Source organism: Cyprinus carpio, chromosome B22 (assembly GCF_018340385.1).
Source record: "Cyprinus carpio isolate SPL01 chromosome B22, ASM1834038v1, whole genome shotgun sequence".
Classification (NCBI taxonomy): Eukaryota; Metazoa; Chordata; class Actinopteri; order Cypriniformes; family Cyprinidae; genus Cyprinus; species Cyprinus carpio.
Genome location: NC_056618.1, coordinates 25,527,664 through 25,548,475, shown reverse-complemented (window position 1 = coordinate 25,548,475; position 20,812 = coordinate 25,527,664). Strand labels below are relative to the sequence as shown.

Sequence of the window (20,812 nt, the reverse complement as noted above, 5' to 3'; positions counted from 1 at the left end):
AATTAGTAATATAATTTATTTAATAACATATAGGTTTATGTGCGTAATATGTGTATTGTAATATAATATAGCAATACAGTTTACATATATTTTGTATCATTTTAAACTATAATGTTTTAATGTATAATCAAGATTATATTCTCTAAAACTAATGAATGTAGGTATTATGGCTCAGATAATTAGGTCTTTGAAAAATTAGATGAGAAATATCTGCGTGTATATTAAATGATCTGAGCACAGTTTGAGACATTTGTTGAGATCTGATCTAGAAAAGACACATCAGAGTTTACGGTGGTAAGAGGGGTATTTTTATTTCAGTCCAAAAAATATAAGCAAATGTCTCAGTTTGCCCTCTAAAAAGATATCTAATTCATGTTTTTTTTTCCCCCTATAGGTCTGTATGGTGATATGAATCTATTAGCCATTCAATGCAATGACAACAATAAATCATGCATCATTGGTTGTACGCATGTATTGGTGTCTATTTCTGTCTCTATCTCTCCGTCTATGTACCCTCTTTCTATCTCGCCCGGTCCACCTTAAGTGCAGCTTGAGCAGGCTGTGTGTTTGTGTTGAAGCCAACAGGCACAATATATTACAGTCTAGGGCTCACTGCTGAAAAGCCTGCTGGATCTTCCAGTGACCTGCTGTTCTTTCCTGCTTTCCTGTGTGTGTTTTTTTTCCCTCTCTAGATTTAGATTAAAAACAAAGCCTGTTCCTCCTTCTCCTTGCCTTTTTAGACCTCAGCAAAGAAGCCCTGTAGTTTTGAGGTACTGTTACAAGGTTGGAAGACCCGAATGGAGATACGTGTTTGTTTTTGTAGCTTGTTGGGGACATTTGCAGAAGGACAAGACTGGGGACAACTGGACGTGATTCTTCGGAATTCCCTGCTCCTCTCAGTCTCCTGACCTGTCGGACTGAGAGCCGGACAGTAACAGAGTGGGACATCAGGGAATTCTGGAGGGAAATCCAGTCCAAGTGTGAGTAAGGGGATCTGTTTTTAGAAGACCCCCTCATCGGATACACTGACAGCCTTCTGCGGCTCGGAAAGAACAGAGCCGGGTTCCCAAACTCGATTCGGGGCTCTGTCCCCTGGTGGAGGTGGGGGGGAAGCAGGAGTACGGAGGGTCAGTGCATTGGCCGTCAAACCTTAAGCCGGCATCCCTCCAGTGACCATGTACCCGCAGGGAAGACACCCGGTAAGTGCTGCGCTCTCGTTCTGCCACATCCTCGACAAATGGGACAGATGAAGCGATTGGGTGTAAGAGAGATGTCTCTTCAGACTTTCAGTTGCATGTACGAATATTCATCTTCACCCAGGTGTCCTCAAGAGCCAGCTGATAGAAAGTTGTGTGGGAGGAATTAAAAACAATGTGTGTCTGTATTAGTTTGTGTAATAAACCTTTCTCATCGCCCCCTCTAATAGATGGCATGGTGCGTTTGGTAAATCTAGAGTGGTTTAGATGTTATTTATATATATATATATATATATATATATATGTGTGTGTGTGTGTGTGTGTGTGTGTGTGTGTGTGTGTGGGTTTGGTTGGGTTTTGCTGTGTGTTGTTTGTTTGTTTGTTGTGTGTGGTCTTTGTTTTGTTTATTTTTGTTTATTGCAAAGAATCTGCCGTATATTGCAGCCTGTTTTAAATGTGGCTCAGCGTACAAGCCTAAACTTGTAATATATGACAGCGCAAGGCATCAGATGTGTTCATGAATGAATGAAATGTCCCTTGAGACTGATTTAGTGTGCATGTAGTGTACTTGCCTCATAGACTTCCATTGTAAAAACTGTCAAGAATGAGACATATTTCACCTTAAAATCAGAAGAAAAAAATTAGGCAAATAGATTTGGCATAAAGTATTTTTAAGGACAGTTTTTGTAGTTTTCCATGATATTTATTTTTTTCTCCTCATGGTTTTCATGTGTTTTTCTTTTCTTCATCTTTAGATTAAAATTTAGCAGGTGGATTTAACCTTCTCCCCCACCTTTTTAGACCTCAGCAAAGAGGCCATCGGATGTATTATATATTTGTAATATTTGTATTCCTGTAACATTCTTTAAACAAATCATGTCCTGAGCTTCCCAGTCAGAGTGATCGAATGTAATTTATAACGATACAATGAACAAACTCCAAAGGACTAGTGAAATCTGCAGCCAGGTTTTATTTTTACCCTCATGGCCTGCGAAACATGACCTGCACTAGTAAAAAGGTGTGAGAAAGTTCTCTGTGTAACCAAGCATAAAAATTGCCTTTTGTGCTCGCACCTTTTCTCGTTCTGTAACTTTTAAAGAAATCTCCATGTTCGTGAGAGTTCTGTTCTCAGAAAACACAGATCCACACATGGTTAGAACAGCTTGTTTATTAGCGGATCTCATTAACCCAAGCATCACTGTTACTTTTTTTTGTTATTTTTATTTAAATAGGATACATTAGAGAGACGACAGGAAATTACTGGGAGGAGAGAAGGATCGGCAAAGGACCTTGAGACAGAACTCGGGTCTTAGTTAGCGGAGTTGCGTTATATATTGACACAGTAACCATAAGGCTATTGGCGCCAACAGCATCACTGTTACTTTTGCTCCTACTTAACCTTAAAAATCAAACCTCTTTATTTGCATCTATGGTTCATCACCACAACCCCCCCCCCCCACACCCCTTTATTTGGAACCTATAAAAACACTTAGAATCCTTAGCAATCTCATAGCAACTCCCTGGAAACTACCCTAGTATTGCATTTTCTTCAAGCAATGTAAATCTCAATGTTTCAGCATGCTTCAGGCAATGTTTTACAAATCAGACTGGCCCATCAGTAGTTTAGTTGGACAATTCAGCATCATCCAGTGCAAATCAGAGGTAGCCTGTCGATGTGAAAAGAGTGTGTCGGAGTCTGCAGTACCTGCCTGTCGAAAGGGTTAAGGCCTGATTTGCAAGGCAAACTGCATCGGGAGGACTGGTAATTGGTTCCACTGGATTTTTGTGGTTAGTGTTATCTGAAGCAGGGGGATTGGAAGGTGGAATGAGAGAAGCGTCACAGTGCTCCGTGCTTCTGAGCCAAAAACAATAACAATAAAAAAAGCCGGGCAGGGAAAGCTCATAATCCGCTGCAGCCACACCTTCGGTTTCCGACTGTTATAGAACTCAAACTTCCAAGGTTGATCAAATGCACTTAACACATTGTTTTTAATCCTGAAGATGGAGAGTCTAGATGGTAATGCCAGCGTTCAGTTAACGTTTAAGGGTGAGAAGTCCACAGATGTCATGTGTGAGGTGTGAGAAATGTGAACTCTCGCTATTGGAGGTCTGTTGGACATGACGAGTAGTTTGAGAACCTGATACAAATAAAAGGCTGTGATACGAGTGTGTGAGCGCACGTAGCACATGAGGCATCAGTGTGTTTGCACTATCGCTAATAGTACCTGTGTTTGCACTGTGTGGATTTATGGGTGTTTTGTAGACAGGTGCTGGTGTGTGTTGGATGTGGATACTGAGTTCATGGTCTAATAGTGAAGATGGCATATAGAGAAAATCATGTTCAATATAGCTGTATTTAGAGGTATGCATTAAAATATGTCACATTTCAAAAGATTTTTGCGTGTGGTGTTGACAGGCAAGTTACTTGAATGCTGAAAATTTGTGTTAAATGTAGGGTTTTTCATTGCTGCCTAATTTTTATATGATTACTAGGGACGGTAATTGTGAGGAATGTATTCTGATCCCTAACCATTACTTTTCCATTAGCAGTTCCTTTAGTAGACACTTTTGAGGAAAAAAATATTTGGAAGAAATAAGTTCTTACTGCATTTACTGCCCTCAGGAGTTTTCAACAGAATGTAATAACTGACAGACATATATTCTATTTTATATTTATTGCATTCTTGCAAAAATGTGTTTATCTTGACCTTTAATGGCTTTTTATGACTTGACATGACGTGACAAAGTAACAGTCCTTGGTATTTCAACTTGATGGTGTTTATCTTGGCCTTATTTGGCTTTTTTTGGATTTGCATTACAAGGGTTGTGAGTTCGAGTCTCGGGCCGGCAGGAATTGTAGGTGGGGGGATTTATTGTTCAGAGTTTTCTCCACCCTCAATACCACGACTGAGGTGTCCTTGAGCAAGGCACCGAACCCCCAGCTGTTCCCCTGGGCGCCGCAGCATAAATGGCTGCCCACTGCTCCGGGTGTGTGTTCACAGTGTGTGTGTGTTCACTGCTGTGTGTGTGCACTTTGGATGGGTTAAAAGCAGAGCACGAATTCCGAGTATGGGTTACCATACTTGGCTGTATGTCACGTCACTTTCACTTTCACTTTCACTTTGTGAGTTGATTTAGTTTTATTTATTGGTATTAAGTAACTGCTTATTCATAAGTGTTTATTAAAAGAAATGGCTCAGAAGAGTCACTCATTTGGGAATCGGACTACACTTCTCATATTGTATATTTTTGATTTACTGAAAAGAACCACTGCATAAGATTAATTGTATAGCAATCAGAATAAAACAAGGCACTGTTTATGCAAATTTAGTTCCAAAACAATGCTAGCACTTGTTTTGGAATCAAACCAAAAATGATTCTTCTATGGCATTGTGGTTAACCACTTTTAAGCACCTTTTATTTTTAAGAGTTTGGAGTAGATTTATTAAAACAAACCAGCTCATAAGAGTCATTTCTTAAGAAATTGGGAAACAGTAGAACATTTTAATTCTCTAAAAAGAACCAGTTTGGAAGAGTCATGCATTTGGGAATTGGACAACACTGGTTACACTAAATGCTTTTGATTCACTAAAAATAATCATTTTGTAAGACTTATTTGTTCAAGAATCAGACTACACGGGTCACACATTTTGTATTATAATTCCTGGCTCATGATAGTTATTGTTTGAGAATTTAACTGTACTAGTTAACAGTGTATTTGATTCACTAGAAAAATCCATCAATTGCGAGAAAATGCATGTTTCTTGACATAGCTAAAAGTCATGAAAACCATTCCATTCTGGTACTAAAAGTGGCACTTAAAAATGGGTCCCACTTTCAAAACCTTGATTACAGATGATTATAACTGCTTTGATTACTAATTAATGGCAAAGACTTGATTCTCTGTTATTTTCTATACAAAGCAATAATTGTACCATATTCATACATTTTTTTTAGTGTGTTATTGCGTGTATGTGTGTCTGAGAGTGAATGCCAGCTTTCTGTTTCTGATGTGGTGGCCAAGTGAAAATTGTAGCCAAATTTCTGGCCACAAATTTCACATATGCTTTTTTAATGAGGTGGTGTGCTCTCCTTTGCTCATTTTTACTTACAGCCGTATTGTTTTAATAAATCTTTTTATTCTGGCCACATTTGGATGTTAAACTTTGTTGCAGGTTTCATATCTTCACACTCTTTCGTGGACCTTCTTTATTTCTTCCTTTAGGCTCAAACTATTGCTGATTTACTCTGTAAAGCATAAAAGCTGTTTTCTCTGCCTGCCAATCCACAGTTCTTAATCCAGTATTGGACGGCGATTGCTTTTGCTCGGCCTCATAAAGCAAGCTACTCCAGAGCCGCATTGTCAGTATGTTGCCAAGATAGTCCGAGCAGCCACCCGTCCTGGCATTCGTTGGGGTTTAAGATTGGGTAAAAGCCTCAGAAATGATTGGCAACAGTGGAAGGACTGTCTTTCAGATTGTTTAATGAGGGTGTGACACCAAGTTCAAGGTGCACCTGCTAAAATCAAGCATTTTGTGGGGACAAGGTCTTGCAGGACTGGGAAGGAAGGAAAGCTGTGTTTTTAGAGAGCGAGATCACACACACTCACACATTCGCCCAGATCCCCCCGAGATCACACTGACACTTCTCTTCCTCCCACCCTCTGGTGATCCTCATCAATTTGTGTGTCTTTTTGCACTAAATATTTCACCAGTGGATGATTATTTCATGGATGTCTCTATCCCAGCCTGTCTGCGAGGATACAAGCGGAAAACAGCTCCGCGGTCGTCTCGGAAGCTGACGGCGCTCCTCTTTCGACGTGTCTCTCTCTCCTCCTTCAAGCAGATTTAAGTCACTGTGTCCAAAATAGCAACTCCAGCAGTGATATGTAAGATGATCAGAGTGGGCGATTGGGAGAGATTTCATTTCCCACCATTGTTATGGGATCTGCTCGTCTCTCTCTCCCCCTTTGACCTCCCTCAGAAGATAATCTCCAGTAATTCTAGGTTAGCCTGCTGCAGCTCGTCTAAATTGTGATTGACTAGCCACTATCCCACATGACTCGCTGTCTGCCTCGTCCCCTCCGTCCAGATTAACTGGATCAGTTTTGGATTTCAGGATTCCCCCTCTTGTCTGACACACACTCTTGTGTCTAAACAGACGCTCTTACCCAGGATTCCTCCTTGTTTATTTGCATGTGTGAGTTTTGCACGCATGCTTGTACTGTACTGTGAGCCCTTCGTTTTAATACAATCCGAACAAATATTTTTTCTAAATTCATCTAAAGCAATAAAAGATGCTTTATTTATTGATTATATGCAGGGCTAATTACTGTTGCTTTTACTTAACATAAAAATTAGCCATGTTTCCATTATCCTTCTAGTTTTCCCGCATTTACAGGTCACCTGGTGTACAAAAGTCACATGATCATTCTTTAATGTACTATAACCTCCAAGATACACTTTGTAGGTGGCCGCTCTCAAATGTAAGGGGTTTTCCTTGCCATTAATGCTCTAGTCAATGCTTGTGTTTATACCAGCCACACTGTGGCACATCCCAGAAGTGGCTCTCTGCACTGCTTTGCTTAAAAAAACAACACGACTACGTCTCCTTTGATTAAAAATAATGGCTAGTGCAGTGGCTGCAATATATTTTTTGTTTTGATTTTCTAAATAATTTATTGCGTTAAAATTGTTTTAGTCGCATAACATTGATTAATGGAAATGGTTTTGCGCAGATCTGTAATGGAAACCAGGATATTGTTCAGTACCCATTCTGCACCATTTGTGCTGTAGACATGAATGATAGCTCAAATTTTGCAACTTGTTGAAGCTTCTAAACTGCACAGCAACACCCTAGAAACAGTAGTCAACACCCTGTTACCCACCCAGAACACCCTATCAGCCACATAACAACATCCAAGTGACCTGGAAACCACTTACAACAACCTAGAAATTGTGTAGCAAAATCTTGGAAACCCAGTGACCTACCTCTCACAGCAACCTAGTAATTGCATAGCATCACCTGGCAACCTCCCACAACATCCCAGCAATGGCATAGCAAATTTCTGGCAACCCCTCACAACATCTGAGCAACTGCAGAGCAATAGCAATTTAAACCCTGGTAACCACTCAGAACACCCTATCGACCTTATAACAACATTCTAGCAACTGCATAGCAAGGCCCTGGCAACCGCTCACAACATTTGAGCAACTGCAACCCTGGTAACCACCCAAAAAATTCTAGTAACCGCATGCCACGATTTTAGAAACTGTACCCCCAAACCTCCCCCTCCTTTTGTTGTGAAAAGCTGGCAACCCTGACTACAGCTACAGTTTGCTAACTACAGTAGCTGTGCCTTTGTCACATAAATGCATAATACCTTATTGCGATAATTTTCAAAACAGCTCATCTCCTTATTTAAATTAAGCTGCTAGAGGGAGCATCCATTCAGGTTGTAGAAGTACTTGACAGCTGAGAGAGACGGCAGCTTTCCTGCAAGTGGGTGTGGTTTCAGCGCCGCAAGCGGACATGCCCCCTGCATTTGAGAGCAGAAAGTACTACTTATTTTTTTTCACGATTTTGATACCTTTTTTTATTTACTTGGTGTTTTTTTTTTCATTCAAATTTTCAATCAATCAATCCAATTTTCTGTGGTGTGACAAACTCAGAAGAACATGCATTTAATATTGCTTTACATGGACTTAAATCATGGAATTGTTCGGTGGCTACACAATATTTTTATGAGCTGTTTGCTGGTTGTATATTTTTGTGTTGTTGTGGAAATGTACCATGATCCTGTGAGTTCTGGCCCTGTGTGGTGTGTGCTGCTTTCAGGACAGTTACTGTACACACACACACACACGTTTGAAGGAATGAGGGTCAGTAGGGACATGATGACTGCCCCCATCTATCCACAAACAAACACGGTGGTGTGTGTACTGAACTCATCCAGTCAGCTGTGTGCCTGCAGCTTAATTACTCGAAAGCTCACCGAGTGTCTGACCTACACCAGTAGCCTAATTAAAATTTAATTGAATTTCGTTTGTCTAGACTAATTAAGCTCCTACTGAAACCGCCAATCTTCACCCGCTCGCTGGACACCGAGCTTCAGAGAGAAAACTAGAAACCCGGAGGAGCGCAGGACAAAGGCAGCCATTTTAGGAAGCAGCTGACAGAATGGAAAATGTGTTTAAAAATAGCAAAGGAAAGGACTTGGGTCTTAATGAGGAGGAGAGGTAGATATGAATACAGTTGGATCAGATTAGATCACGCAGGCTCATAGATGAGCCCATGTGAAATTTGCATGTTGGGGGAAATATGTGGGTATGGTAAAATGCATCAGCAGAACTGAAAGAACCACACTCTTGTTTCAATAATCTCTTGAAATAATTTTTGATGCACTAAAAAGAACCACTCAGAAGAATCATTCATTCATTCAGGAATCAAACTAAACTCTTTAGCTGTTTCCGAAATTGTTTACCAAGTAGGCATATTACTTTTAAATGAGAACAAACTTTGTGACTGTTAAAAAACTGTTCTGTGTAGTATGAATTTGTGTAATTTAAGGCAAATTTGGATGTCCTACAGTACATCTGACATGTTGTCATTAGCTACAGTAGGTTTCCATCCAAATGTGAGGCAAATCTTTTCAAAGTTCGCAAAACTAGAAAAAAATAATAATTTGAATTAGGTGTGTTTCCATCAAGTTGTTCGAGCAGTGGTATTGGTAACTAAATTAAAAAGAAAAAAGTACGGAAAGGCACCATCAGCTGAAACAGCCGATTGGTCTACCTAGAGTTAGGGTTAAAGGTGTCATGACATGGGTTTTTTTATTTTATTATTATGGTCCCCTAGGTGCAATTATAGTATTACTAAAGTTTAAAAAAAAAAAAAAAAAAAACTTTTAAAATGTAGTGAATTATGACATTTTCCCACCCTGTTTCTCATCCTTTGATTCAAACAGTCTGTTTTTGGGTTGTTTCCCCTTTAAGAGTTCAGTGTTATCGCCCACTGTTATGATTGGCTAACGACAGTACCTATGGATCAATTATTAACACCCCCAGCCAGAACATTTGCGGGTGATGCATTCGAAGCGATGGCTCTTGCAATGATAAAACCTTATATGTTTGAGCACATCTGCATGGCATTGTAATTTTCCTGTACACAGACCCACTCGCTGTCCGTCGACTGAACACTTGTGAGGCGCGCGGCGCAACAAAGATACGAAATGAGCGTAGTTGTCTTGTGCTGGAGGCGGTCATATGCAAATGGTTGGAACGTCACTTCGCACCGTGACGTCACTTCTTACCATGGATCCAGAACGAGCTGTATTTAGAGCTTGATTCAATAAATGGCTCGTTTATAATGGGGAGGATGTCTTTAGCTATGAAACTTGCAGGACGTTTTAATGGTACAAAGACCTCTTATATTCCAAAAGATCAAGGCAAATTTGGTTTCTCATTTCATGACCCCTTTTTGTGTTGTGAGTTTTTTTTTATAAATGAGGGTTACCACGACCCCGTAGAAGTGCTGCTGTTATCAAATTTTCTCTCCTCCCTCACCAAAAATGTAGTGTTTGTAGTGAGGCCAAGGTCAAAGATAATGCATTGGGAGCACTTTTACTATTTTTTTTCAATGAGTCACTTTTGGTAAATTAATTTAAGCTGTCCAATCTTCCAGCACAGACCGATGGCTGTTTACTGATTAATAAGCCATCTCTCTCTCTCCTCAGGTACCTCTGCAGCCGGGACAGTCATTCAAGTTCACGGTGCTGGAGACTCTGGACCGCATTAAAGAGGAGTTCCAGTTCCTTCAGGCTCAGTACCACAGGTCAGATCATATGAGCTGATTTACTTCCAGTATGTGAAACGCTTTTAATTGTTTATGAATCTCTTCCTACAGGCTAATAACTGGCTGGATGTGTATTGAATTAATGTAACTGTATTATACAGCATATTCTACAGCAGTGTGACATCAACATTTTCATATTATCCATGGAAAACTGCATTCAGAATTAGTGAGAAATGACTAAAAGTCGTGATGTTGCTAGCTTAACCATACTTTCAGTATAGCTTTTTCAATAACTAGCTATTTTTCTCAACAAGTGGCAGTTTTGATATCATGTTGTTTGCATGTGTAACTTTACAGCTGAGCGAACTGAAACAACAATCAAATAAGCTCTGCTGAACTGTCCTGTCACACTGTAAATTGCACTGGAGAAGTTCCTTTGACTGAATCAATTTGTGCTGATTCCATTTAGTGAATCAGTTTGTTCCGATTCATTTACTTGAATGGTTTGTTCTGATTCATTTAAGTGAATCAGTTCATTCTTGTTCATTGAAGTGAATTGGTTTGCACTAATTGCACTAAAAAGAATCAGACCATTTTGATTCATTCAAGTGAATCAATTTGGATTGATTCCAGTAAGTGAATTGGTTTGCTCTGATTCATTTAATTGAATTGATTAATTCTTAATAATTTGAATTATTGGTTTGTTTTAAGTGAACTAGATTATTCTGATTAATTTAAGTGAATCAGTTTGTTTTGGTTATTGTAAGTGATCTAGTTTGTTCTGATTTATTTCATTTAATTGATCTATTCTTATTTATTGAAGTCTATAGGTTTGTTATGATTACTTTAAATTAACTGGTTATTCTGATTCTTTTAAGTGAGTTCAATCATTCTGATACATTTAAGTAAATCAGATTGGTTTGATTTCTTTAAGTGTATTAGTTTATTCAGATTCTTTACATTTAATTTATTCATTCTTATGCATTGAAGTGTATCACTTTGTTTTGATTCATTTAAGTGAGTTGGATCATTCTGATTCTTTTAAGTGACTTAGTTTATTCTGATTCCTTTAAGCGAGTTCAATCATTCTGATTCTTTTAAGTGACTTAGTTTATTCGGAATCCTTTAAGCGAGTTCATTCATTCTGATTCTTTTAAGTAAATCAGATTGTTTTGATTTCTTTAAGTGAATTCGTTTATTCTGATTCATTACATTTAATTTATTCATTCTCATTCACTGAAGTGTATCAGTTTGTTCCGATTCATTTAAGTGAGTTGGATCATTCCGATTCATGTAACTAAATCAAGTTGTTTTGATTCAGTAAATCGGTTTGTTCTGATTCATTTAATTTAACTAATTCATTTTTATTAATTTACGGGAATCAGACTTTTCAGACTCGGTTTCTGATACACCGACAAGTCATTCGCATCTTTTGTACAATTCATATCTTTCTACTGTTTTTCATTCATATTTTTCTGCCGTGTTTTCACAGTCTCAAAATAGAGTGTGAGAAGTTGGCCAGCGAGAAGACAGAGATGCAGCGCCACTATATCATGGTGAGCTTGTTCAACCCTCATATCGTCAGATCTGCTGTACGCTCCAGTAAATACAGCATAAAAGCCCGTCTGTGTTTAAAAAGAGAGATTGCGTTTCATTTCATGTTACAGGGTGTTTGGTTAACCTGAGGACACATCAGCGGGATTACGATAGGGGTTGGGGGAGATGAAAAAGTAAGGGGGGAAGGAAGGGCGAAATATGTGAGAGGAGGATGGCATGATGAGAGAAAAGAGATGGAAAGAGAGAAACAAAGATCACAAGCACAGACATGTAAATAATGAGAGGGAACAAGGTTTCAGTGCTTGCAGAAAGCAGATAACCAAGAAGACTATATTTAGCCTGCTAGACCTGCCATGTACACTAAGACTTGTTTCAACAGCCTTCTCCTTTATTTTCATGCATTTATAGTTTACCACATTTTTCTGTCTGTGCTCTTTGACGACTAGACAGGACTGTGTGTTCTTCTTGTCTCTCTTTAGTGAATGATTTATTTGTTGATGGGCATGAAATAGTTTTCAGAGCTCATTTGCGATGGTGTGTTAGCCTCTTGGCTAACAAAAACAACAGAGACAGTGAATTGGATGATATTCAAGTGTTAAAAGCTTTGTTCGGTGCCGTGGTTCAGTGGTTGGCACGCACACTCCTGATATTGTGAGCAATGCTGAAGGTCTTGTCATCTCTTTCTCCACTATCTATCCAATAAAGCGAAACACCCCCATGGTTATTTTAAAAACAAGCTGAGGTTGTGGCCTTGTATTAATATGTCAAGCCATGATACAAATTCAGAAGAAGCAGAAAATTGTCTTATAGGCTCAATACAACGTTCAACTATATGCTAACCTATGCCGCTGATTTGGAAGACAGAGTTCGAATCCGCTTGAATAATTCATTGTCATAACTATTAAATCTTAAATCCTGATTGTGGATTACAGTATTTGTGTGTGTGTTTTTTGTGTTTGTGTGTGTGTGTGTGAGCGTATTTGTGTGTGTGTGTGTGTGGTCACTCTGTGACCGCTGTGTGTAATCCAGACCCCGGGGCAGCTGAGGATGGAAAGATGGAACGAACGAGGGGGCTAATGCACTGCTTTTGCAGTAACCCCCCCGCCCCAACTCATCTGTCTGATGCTCACTGCTCTCCTCCGAACATTACTGTCACAGATTGCCCTCGCGCCAGAGAGAGAGAACATAAGGAGAGATCAGCGGCAAAGACGAACGATGAGAGTAAAGGAGTGAGTGAGTGAGTGAGAGAGAGCGGTGATTGAAACGCAGCAGTAAAAAAGAAGAAAGAGGAGGGGAAGATAAAGGCCGATAGAGTAGATGAAGAGGAGAAGAACTGACAGAGTGAGAGAGACAATGTAAAGGCGCAGCGGGAGACAGTAAGACGACAAAAAGATGAGGGCCGAGAAAGAAAAACACAAGAAGGAGAAGGGGAAAACCAGGAAGGCAGAAAGGATGACACATTTGAAAATGATTACTCTTTAGTAAGCTAAACGTTTGAGTGCTGCCGTGTGAGTGAAAATAAGAGAGAGAAAAGAGAGAAAACACTAATGAATTGCTCCTGTTTTAAGAGATTTTGAAACTTGTTGCTGCCCTGTGATGGAAAACTAACTGATATTTCCAAACCAAACAAATCAAATTATAAAGCAAACAGGAGTAGTGCTGCAATACATTCATTTACTTTCAGGTTTAACTCGCATTAAAGCTACGGTACACAATTTCTGCTCCAGTAACGGCACCAAAGGTAATTGCAAAAATCATTTTCAAAACAATTTTCAACAAACATAAAACAGAAGCGTGCACTTCGCTGGCAGGTTGCTCAAATAGGGTCTTTGGATAAAAATAAGTTTGAGTGGGAAAAAAAAATTATGAAATATCTTTAATTTACTCTGAAATTTAATTTCAGTTTTACGTTTAGCGTAGCTCTAAAGTACAGTAAAGCTACAGTACACAAATTCTGCTCTATTAGTGGCACCAAAGCTGATTGTGAAAAATTATATATATATATATATATATATATATATATATATATATATATAAAGACCAAAGAAAATTAAAACAAATAAATAAAAAGTTTTTGAAAAATCATCTTTAAATTACTTGCAGTTTGCAGTTTTTAACTTGCATTTAAAGCTACAGTACACAATTTCAATAAAAAAAAAAAAATCATAAACAGTTTTAAAACATCTTTCATTTACGTGTTTCACTTAACTTTCCAAAACATTCGTAAGGGCCAGAACATTCTTGTCTAGCTACACAAGCTTGATTTCAGTGCCGTGAGGTTCTGTTTACAGACCATCACCTAATGTATCCATGATGATATGTTGGTCAAAACAACTCAGAGGAACATTTTATTGATCAGAATTGCTCTTTTATAGCTCATGAAACCGGTTCTAATTTTTTGTACTCTGTATCTGCTCAGATGTTTCTTGTAACTCTGTGAGGCAATTGTTGACATGCTGTGAGAGTATAGAGCCGTAAAATGAATGCACATTACAAAGCTCAGATAATTTTGATGAGATCACAGGTTTCACAATATACCTGTATTGATGATAACTATATAAAAAAATTAAATATCACTATCATGTTAATACTACACACTTAATATAACATTGTAAATAATCCAGCATTGACACTCCAACACAGTAGGTGGCGGTATTGCATTTTTACATTCCAATACACTGTTTTTTCATTGTTTTTCTATGCAAATACTTAAGATGAAGATAAAAAAACAAGCCCCTCCAGTTAAAATAAGTTCAACTTTTAAAACAGTTTAAAACCTGTTTTTTTTCCATTCCACTGTCCTGAATTTCACGTTTTTAAATGCAAAAACACATTCTGTGATCTAGCTGTTCCCACCCATCCTAAAATAGAAAAAAAAAAATACTTTGGTCACAGTAATCATGTAGTGAAAATCTGGTATTGTGACAGCGCTAGTTGATCTTTTTTTTTCTAAACTCTGAGAATACCAGACATGAGAGCAAATGGGAGATATTATTATAGTGTTGCTGTAATTTTTGTTTGCATTACAGTGTTGATAGTGTTCCTTTTCAGAAATTCCTTATACTCCTCATACTTATTACCTAATTATTCAAGGTTTTATTCAATTTTAAATTCAATTTGCTAAAATGGCATTTTGCAATTTGCTTCATCTATAACTGCGCTGATATGAATTGTGAGTCTATGAATCACGGCTCTGGTTTTGTGTGGCTGATAACGCACTCGCAATTTTCTCCCGTCTGTCAGGAAACTTGCCAGGTAACTCGTAATTCAGTCTCGGATTCAAGAACAGCCGCCAACAGCACTGTCACCAACGACGTTCATGGCTTTCATATAATGTCACTTTATTGTCTGGGGAAAAAAAGGAAATATAATGAAATCCTTTATGATACGGCTCTTTCTTTGGCTTGTAACTGATTGAAATTACGAAGACTATAAATGTCTTAATACACAGCTTATCATGATTCTGTCATCATTTACCCACACTCATGTCGTTTCAAACATGTATGACTGACTTTCTTCCATGGAATACATGGAATGTCTTATTATTGGGAGATGCAAGGATCTGTTGTACTTACCATTGGAAAAAGAGTAAAGGCTAACTTGGATCACATGGTTCTCATCATACAATTGCCTTTGGTCTCCTTCCCTGCATACTGTCAAAGCCGCAGCGTTAGCATTAGCCGTTACACTTTTTTGGCTAAAGGTTGCATGCTTGCCCTCCAGTGGCTTTGGTTGTACCTTAGCTGTCCACCATAATATTTGAACCATGGATATTTATAGGTTTTATAGGCTAGTGTTTCTATGGACTGCTATACGTAAGCCATCCACCATATTGGAATGGTCAAATTGAACACTCAAGAGCAAGTTGCCTGTGTGTCTGCAACTGTAGTTATACGCGTGTATGAATATCCACATCTGCAATAGACTTAAGCATAGGGTGGCCATATGTGCCATTTATTCGGGACACGTCCTGACTAGGATTTTTATATTGCCTAAAACATCCAAAGTAGTTTGACCAATAACATGCAGGTATTGTACATAATTGATCAATCGTAGCATGTGAGAAGGTGAGATCTACAGAGAACGATCAAAGCAATGCCAATATGCGCACGTGTTTGTTCATTCATTCGACTTGAAGCGTCGCTGCGTGGTGATCATTGTATGACACCAAAGTACCGCGAGAGTAAATTGAAAGCATAAGGAGCAGTCTGCTCTGCTCTCTGTAGCTCTCGTGAATGTCCTACAACGATCAATCTGCACAGTGCAAAAAGCCTGAACCTAGATATTTTAATTCAATTCAATTCAAGTTTATTTGGCAATATAGAAATCCTGGCAAGGACGCGTCCTGAAAAAATGGCCAGTATTGTCACCCTACTTAAGCAGCTAAACTAACACAATACTACAATGACGAAAGCATTAGCTAACTTGACAAAAAATGTTACTATAGTGAACAAAACCTGTAACAATGAGTTAATATATATTATATATACTGTGAAAGTTCCAATTGTTTTCGGGAATTTAAATTTATGTGGTTTTTACATCTAGAGTCTGCACAATGTTGTGGCATCTTGGAAAAAGCATTTATTTTATTGTGAGTGATGACTCACTGACTGTGGTGGACACATCTATGATTGACAGTCAAAACCAGTCAAAACCGTTCTGTGATAAACTACACACAATACATGTTTGCAAACTAACACAATACATGAAGAAGAAGGCATTAACCAACACAACATTATAAAGTAACAATAGTTTAAAAACCTGTCTTATTGAGTTAATAGGCCTTCATATAAAAACACAAACACATTCTCACCTGTGAAAATGTATTCTGTCTCTTTAGGAATTTAAATCTTACGATTTTTTTTGTGCAAGAGGCTGCAGTCTTGTGGCATCTTGGGAAACTCGTTGATTTTACCTGTGAGTGATGACACATTGACCGTTTAAAAGATGGCGGATGTGTCGATGTGTCTGGAGCGGTCATATGTGGCGTCTAAATATAGCCTATGTGTACAGGTTGGAGCTCTCAAAGAATTCCATTTATAAGTTGAAATTGCGAGTCCTACAAGGACGTGAACACATTTGACAAGTCGGAATCTCGTAATTACGTAAATTTGTAAAATCTGACAGCTATCGTAACTGCATGCTGAAAGCCCAGCACCTTTTCACCTTCGCAAACTTTGGTATTTCTTACTGATAATGCAAATCTATTTAGTATTTCCTTTTTTGGAGCTCTTCTGACAGTACAGAGGGCGGATATTTTTATATCGGTCAATCCAAATTGGGCTGTTTGGTGTTAATGGGCCTCGTGGCAGATGCGATGATCGAGCCGGAGAGGACAGCCCAATGGAAATTATATTTCATCAATGTTGCCTGTCTAGTAATACTAGATCAGGATGAGCCAATCAATGTGTCTGAGCTTAGAAGATCACAGCTGTATCCAGTATAGTGGAGTTGACACACACACACACACACACACATACACACAAAGAATCTACAAAGATTTCAGCAAGATCTGAGTGTCCAGCGACACAGCAGGATATGTGTACAAGCTACGGATGGCAAACAGCTGCCGGGTTGAAGCAGGGGACACCCAGTGCATTTTGCCCCTTGTTAGACTGGTGAGGACTAATACACACACACACACACCGTGGCTGCGGCAGGAGGAGAGGCTTTGTTGAACCTCCGCCGCATTGAGCTCCGCTACATCCGCCACATGCCGCGCACAATCTGCTCCAGACAACACACACACACGGACACACTCAGGGGATTACACACACACACACTCATGGTGTAGAATGAGAATGCACATAACATGAGCGAGCTTATATAACAATGAGCTGCATTACGAGCCAAAAGCACGTCACAATCCCGCCAATATCCAGAATAACAACACAATAAATAAAAACACGTCACAGTGAAACTCACCCACCTTCAGATATGAGCTTAAATACACAAGTGTGCTATGTCTTAGCTAATAATTGAAATTTGTTCTTGGCCTGCCAATTTTGTACTGGCCTCGCCACAAAAAAGATACTATAGATTTATTTCATCAGTGTAAATTAATCTAAAACGTTTTTTTTTTCTTACCCTATCAATATTTTCAGTAGCCCCACCACAAAAAAAAGATAGTTTTATTTTTTTTAGCAGCATAATGTATTTGTGTCAGAAGCAGATGTATTTGTTATCTATAAGCTATTCATTAAACTCAACAAAAATAAGTTGTCTTTAATGGAATTAATTTAGAGATTAATTTAAGATTTTTTGCTATTAATTCAAATTTGTTCTGACCCTGTCAATATTTTTAGTGGACCCCCCACAAAGGAAGATTATATTTGTTCCAGGAGCAAATGTATTTGTTATTCATTAAAAAAGTTTATTTAATTAAAACGTAACAATAATTAACTTTTCATTTTAACTTAATCAAATTAAATGAGTTATATTTCCAAGTGTTATTGCAAATTATAAACTTCTATTAAGTTTATTTTATTGTTTTAATTAAGTTTTTTAAAAACTTGCTATTTAAATAAAGAGCTGAATACATTTGCTCCTGACACACTTACAGTATGTTAAAATTCATCTTTAAATGAAATGAATTTAGCTATAATTTAAGCTATTTTGTTTTTAAAAATTGTGGCATACAGTGTATTTATAGTATTTAACTCATTTCCAGTTTTGACTATGTATTTTATACAGCTGGATTTTTGTTTTTTGTTACTTTTCACTTTTTTATTATTTTTTTTTACATTTTTAGTGAGAATTTTGCCTTTACTTGATTGGATAGTGGAGAACCGACAGGAACGTACTATAAAAGAGGGACATGACCCAGCCTGTGTCCCAATGAGCACAACAAATGACCTGTTGGCTAATGCGAGAGGTCCAACAACTTGTCCCAAATTCTCTCACACTGGTCCTGGGACAAGGATGGTTCTGGAACTGTCCTTATTGTTGAGTTCTGTAATTGTATGTCTATAAATTGTAACCGAAAAAGCCAATAGATATTTAGTAAAGCTACAACTAAAGGACTAAAGTGCTTTGAAGAGAAAATGAGCTGCAGGTGTCCCCTCCTTAGATTGCCTGTCTGGCACTCTGTCATTCAACATTTTCTTTAGGGAGAGACCGTAGACACGGCATGCTGACTGCTTAAACTATTTCAGCTTAATTAAACATCTTATTTACAGGACTGTGTGTAGGTTGAGGTAATAGATTACTTGTCAGTTAAAGTGATACAAACTCTCCTGTTGCCACATTAACTACAGCTCAATTTGAGTCACGTTTGCCTTGATTCTAGAGTGTTCTGGGATGTTGCCAGGGTGTTTCTATATGGTTTCTAGGGTGGATACCAAACATCTAGCACACTGTTTCCCCAAACCTGTGTGTTTGGTTTTGTGTTAAGGCCGGCTAATAGAAGCATTCAGTTGGTACGGATATGTCGGCCAGGTCGATTAATTGGCTGATATATCGCCTATTTTTGTGTGAATTTGAATTTTCGCTCAGCGTTTTCTCCCTGGATTGATTCTACATCAAAACATGCTGAGAACTAATGATGGTCTGAAATGATGCAGAGACCTTTTTTGGCCGTTACTGAGGTAATACGAGCGCTGCTGAATAGCCTTCTGGGCCGCCGCAGAGCTTTTTGAAACTGATGATGTTTTGGAATGATGAAGAGGCATTTTTTGTTTATATTTGTGTGTGTGTGTGTGTGCCAGCAGACCAGATAGATGGGGAAATAGTTCTGCTGTTATGTCACGCTTTATCTAAGATTCATCACCCTCCGGAGCGATCAATACTGGAAATGCCATAAATTTGAATACAGCGCAACACGTGTCTAAAATGCTTCATTTTATAGACTAACATTTCAACTGCCAGTCAAAAGTTTGGATACGTTTGACTGGATTTATAGTTCTCATGATCCTTTTGGTCTGAAGGTTTTTATACGTGGCTTGAAATGAGTTTTGTATACAAATTGTGGCTATGCATGAATTTCTTTACAAAACAAAAATCTTATCATTGTTTTTATATTTAAATGGATTGTGAACTGCCTCTTTTATTATTTTGTATTGTTCTCTGAGGTCCACTTATAATGTTATTAAGATTTTTAATAATAAGGAAGAAATGGGCTTTTTTCTCATCTGAACGCTCTGTTTGAATAGACATGGCGGATCGGAAGTAAACGCCCACTGCTATGTTTGGCTAATAGTTGTGTATGTTTGACAGCCTACATCCTTCAGAGATGGACGCTGTTGTGATTTAGGTTTAAAAGGCATAACAGGCATCAGGCATCAATTACGTAATCGTTCAAAGCGGTAATTAATCGTTCAAAGTCCACTTACTGTACGTTATTCTGCATGCTTAAGATATGTTTTTTTCTTTCTACATGTTATTTTTAGTGCTGTCAAATGATTAATCGCGATTAATCACATCCAAAATAAAAGTTTTTGTTTACATACTATATGTATGTGTACTGTGTATATTTATTATGTATATATAAATACATACACATACAGTAAATATTTTGAAAATATTTACATGTATATACATTTATATATTTATATTCTTATATTTTATATTATATATAAATATATTTAATATATAAACATAACATATTTTTCTTAAATGTATACATGCATGTGTTTGTAATTATATATACATAATAAATATACACAGCATACACGCATATATTATGTAAACAAAAACTTTTATTTTGGATGTGATTAATCGTGATTAATGATTTGACAGCACTAGTTATTTTAAGGGTTTTTTTCCATTATCTTAATTTTAGTTTTAGTATAACATTATAATACCATTCATATTTTTACTTTTTAATAATTTAAAGAAGAAACTAATATGATGAATAGTTGACATTTGACGTTAGTGTTTTCAGCTTCTTTTTTCATATAAAAATGCAGTTGCATCAAACAATGGTATAAATATCAACCAATGTAAATAATCGTAATTAATAATTGTAATATGTGATTACAATTTCAAGTGAATAATCGACAATTATGATTTTTGTCATAATCGTGCAGCCCTAACAGGCATAATAAAAGCTGGGCACACTTGTGTTGCGACATTACTGTCGGATCCAATATAGTTGGCACAGCATCGTCTTTTAGTTTAAATCTTTCTGAAAATTCTGTGTCGAATTATGCCTTGTTTGTAAACTAATCCATGGTAAAATGAAATGAACAAAGTACTAAGGTCTTACTGACACAGTCTGGCACTTCATTAAAAATAAAGTTCATCAAATAAAGTCTATCGTTTGGTTT

General features: G+C 37.7%; 1 protein-coding gene across 1 annotated transcript in view; it reads left to right on the top strand.

The window, feature by feature from the left end:
* Nucleotides 1-579: 579 nt before the first annotated feature.
* The window catches only part of tle2b (TLE family member 2, transcriptional corepressor b), a 41,104-nt gene continuing 20,871 nt past the window's right edge, over nt 580-20,812 (top strand). Inside the window, exons 1-3 of the mRNA XM_042749100.1 lie at nt 580-1,199; nt 9,931-10,028; nt 11,482-11,545. Of these exons, the coding sequence (XP_042605034.1) occupies nt 1,176-1,199; nt 9,931-10,028; nt 11,482-11,545 (186 nt within the window). The 5' untranslated portion in view covers nt 580-1,175. The remainder of the gene's footprint in view (nt 1,200-9,930; nt 10,029-11,481; nt 11,546-20,812) is intronic.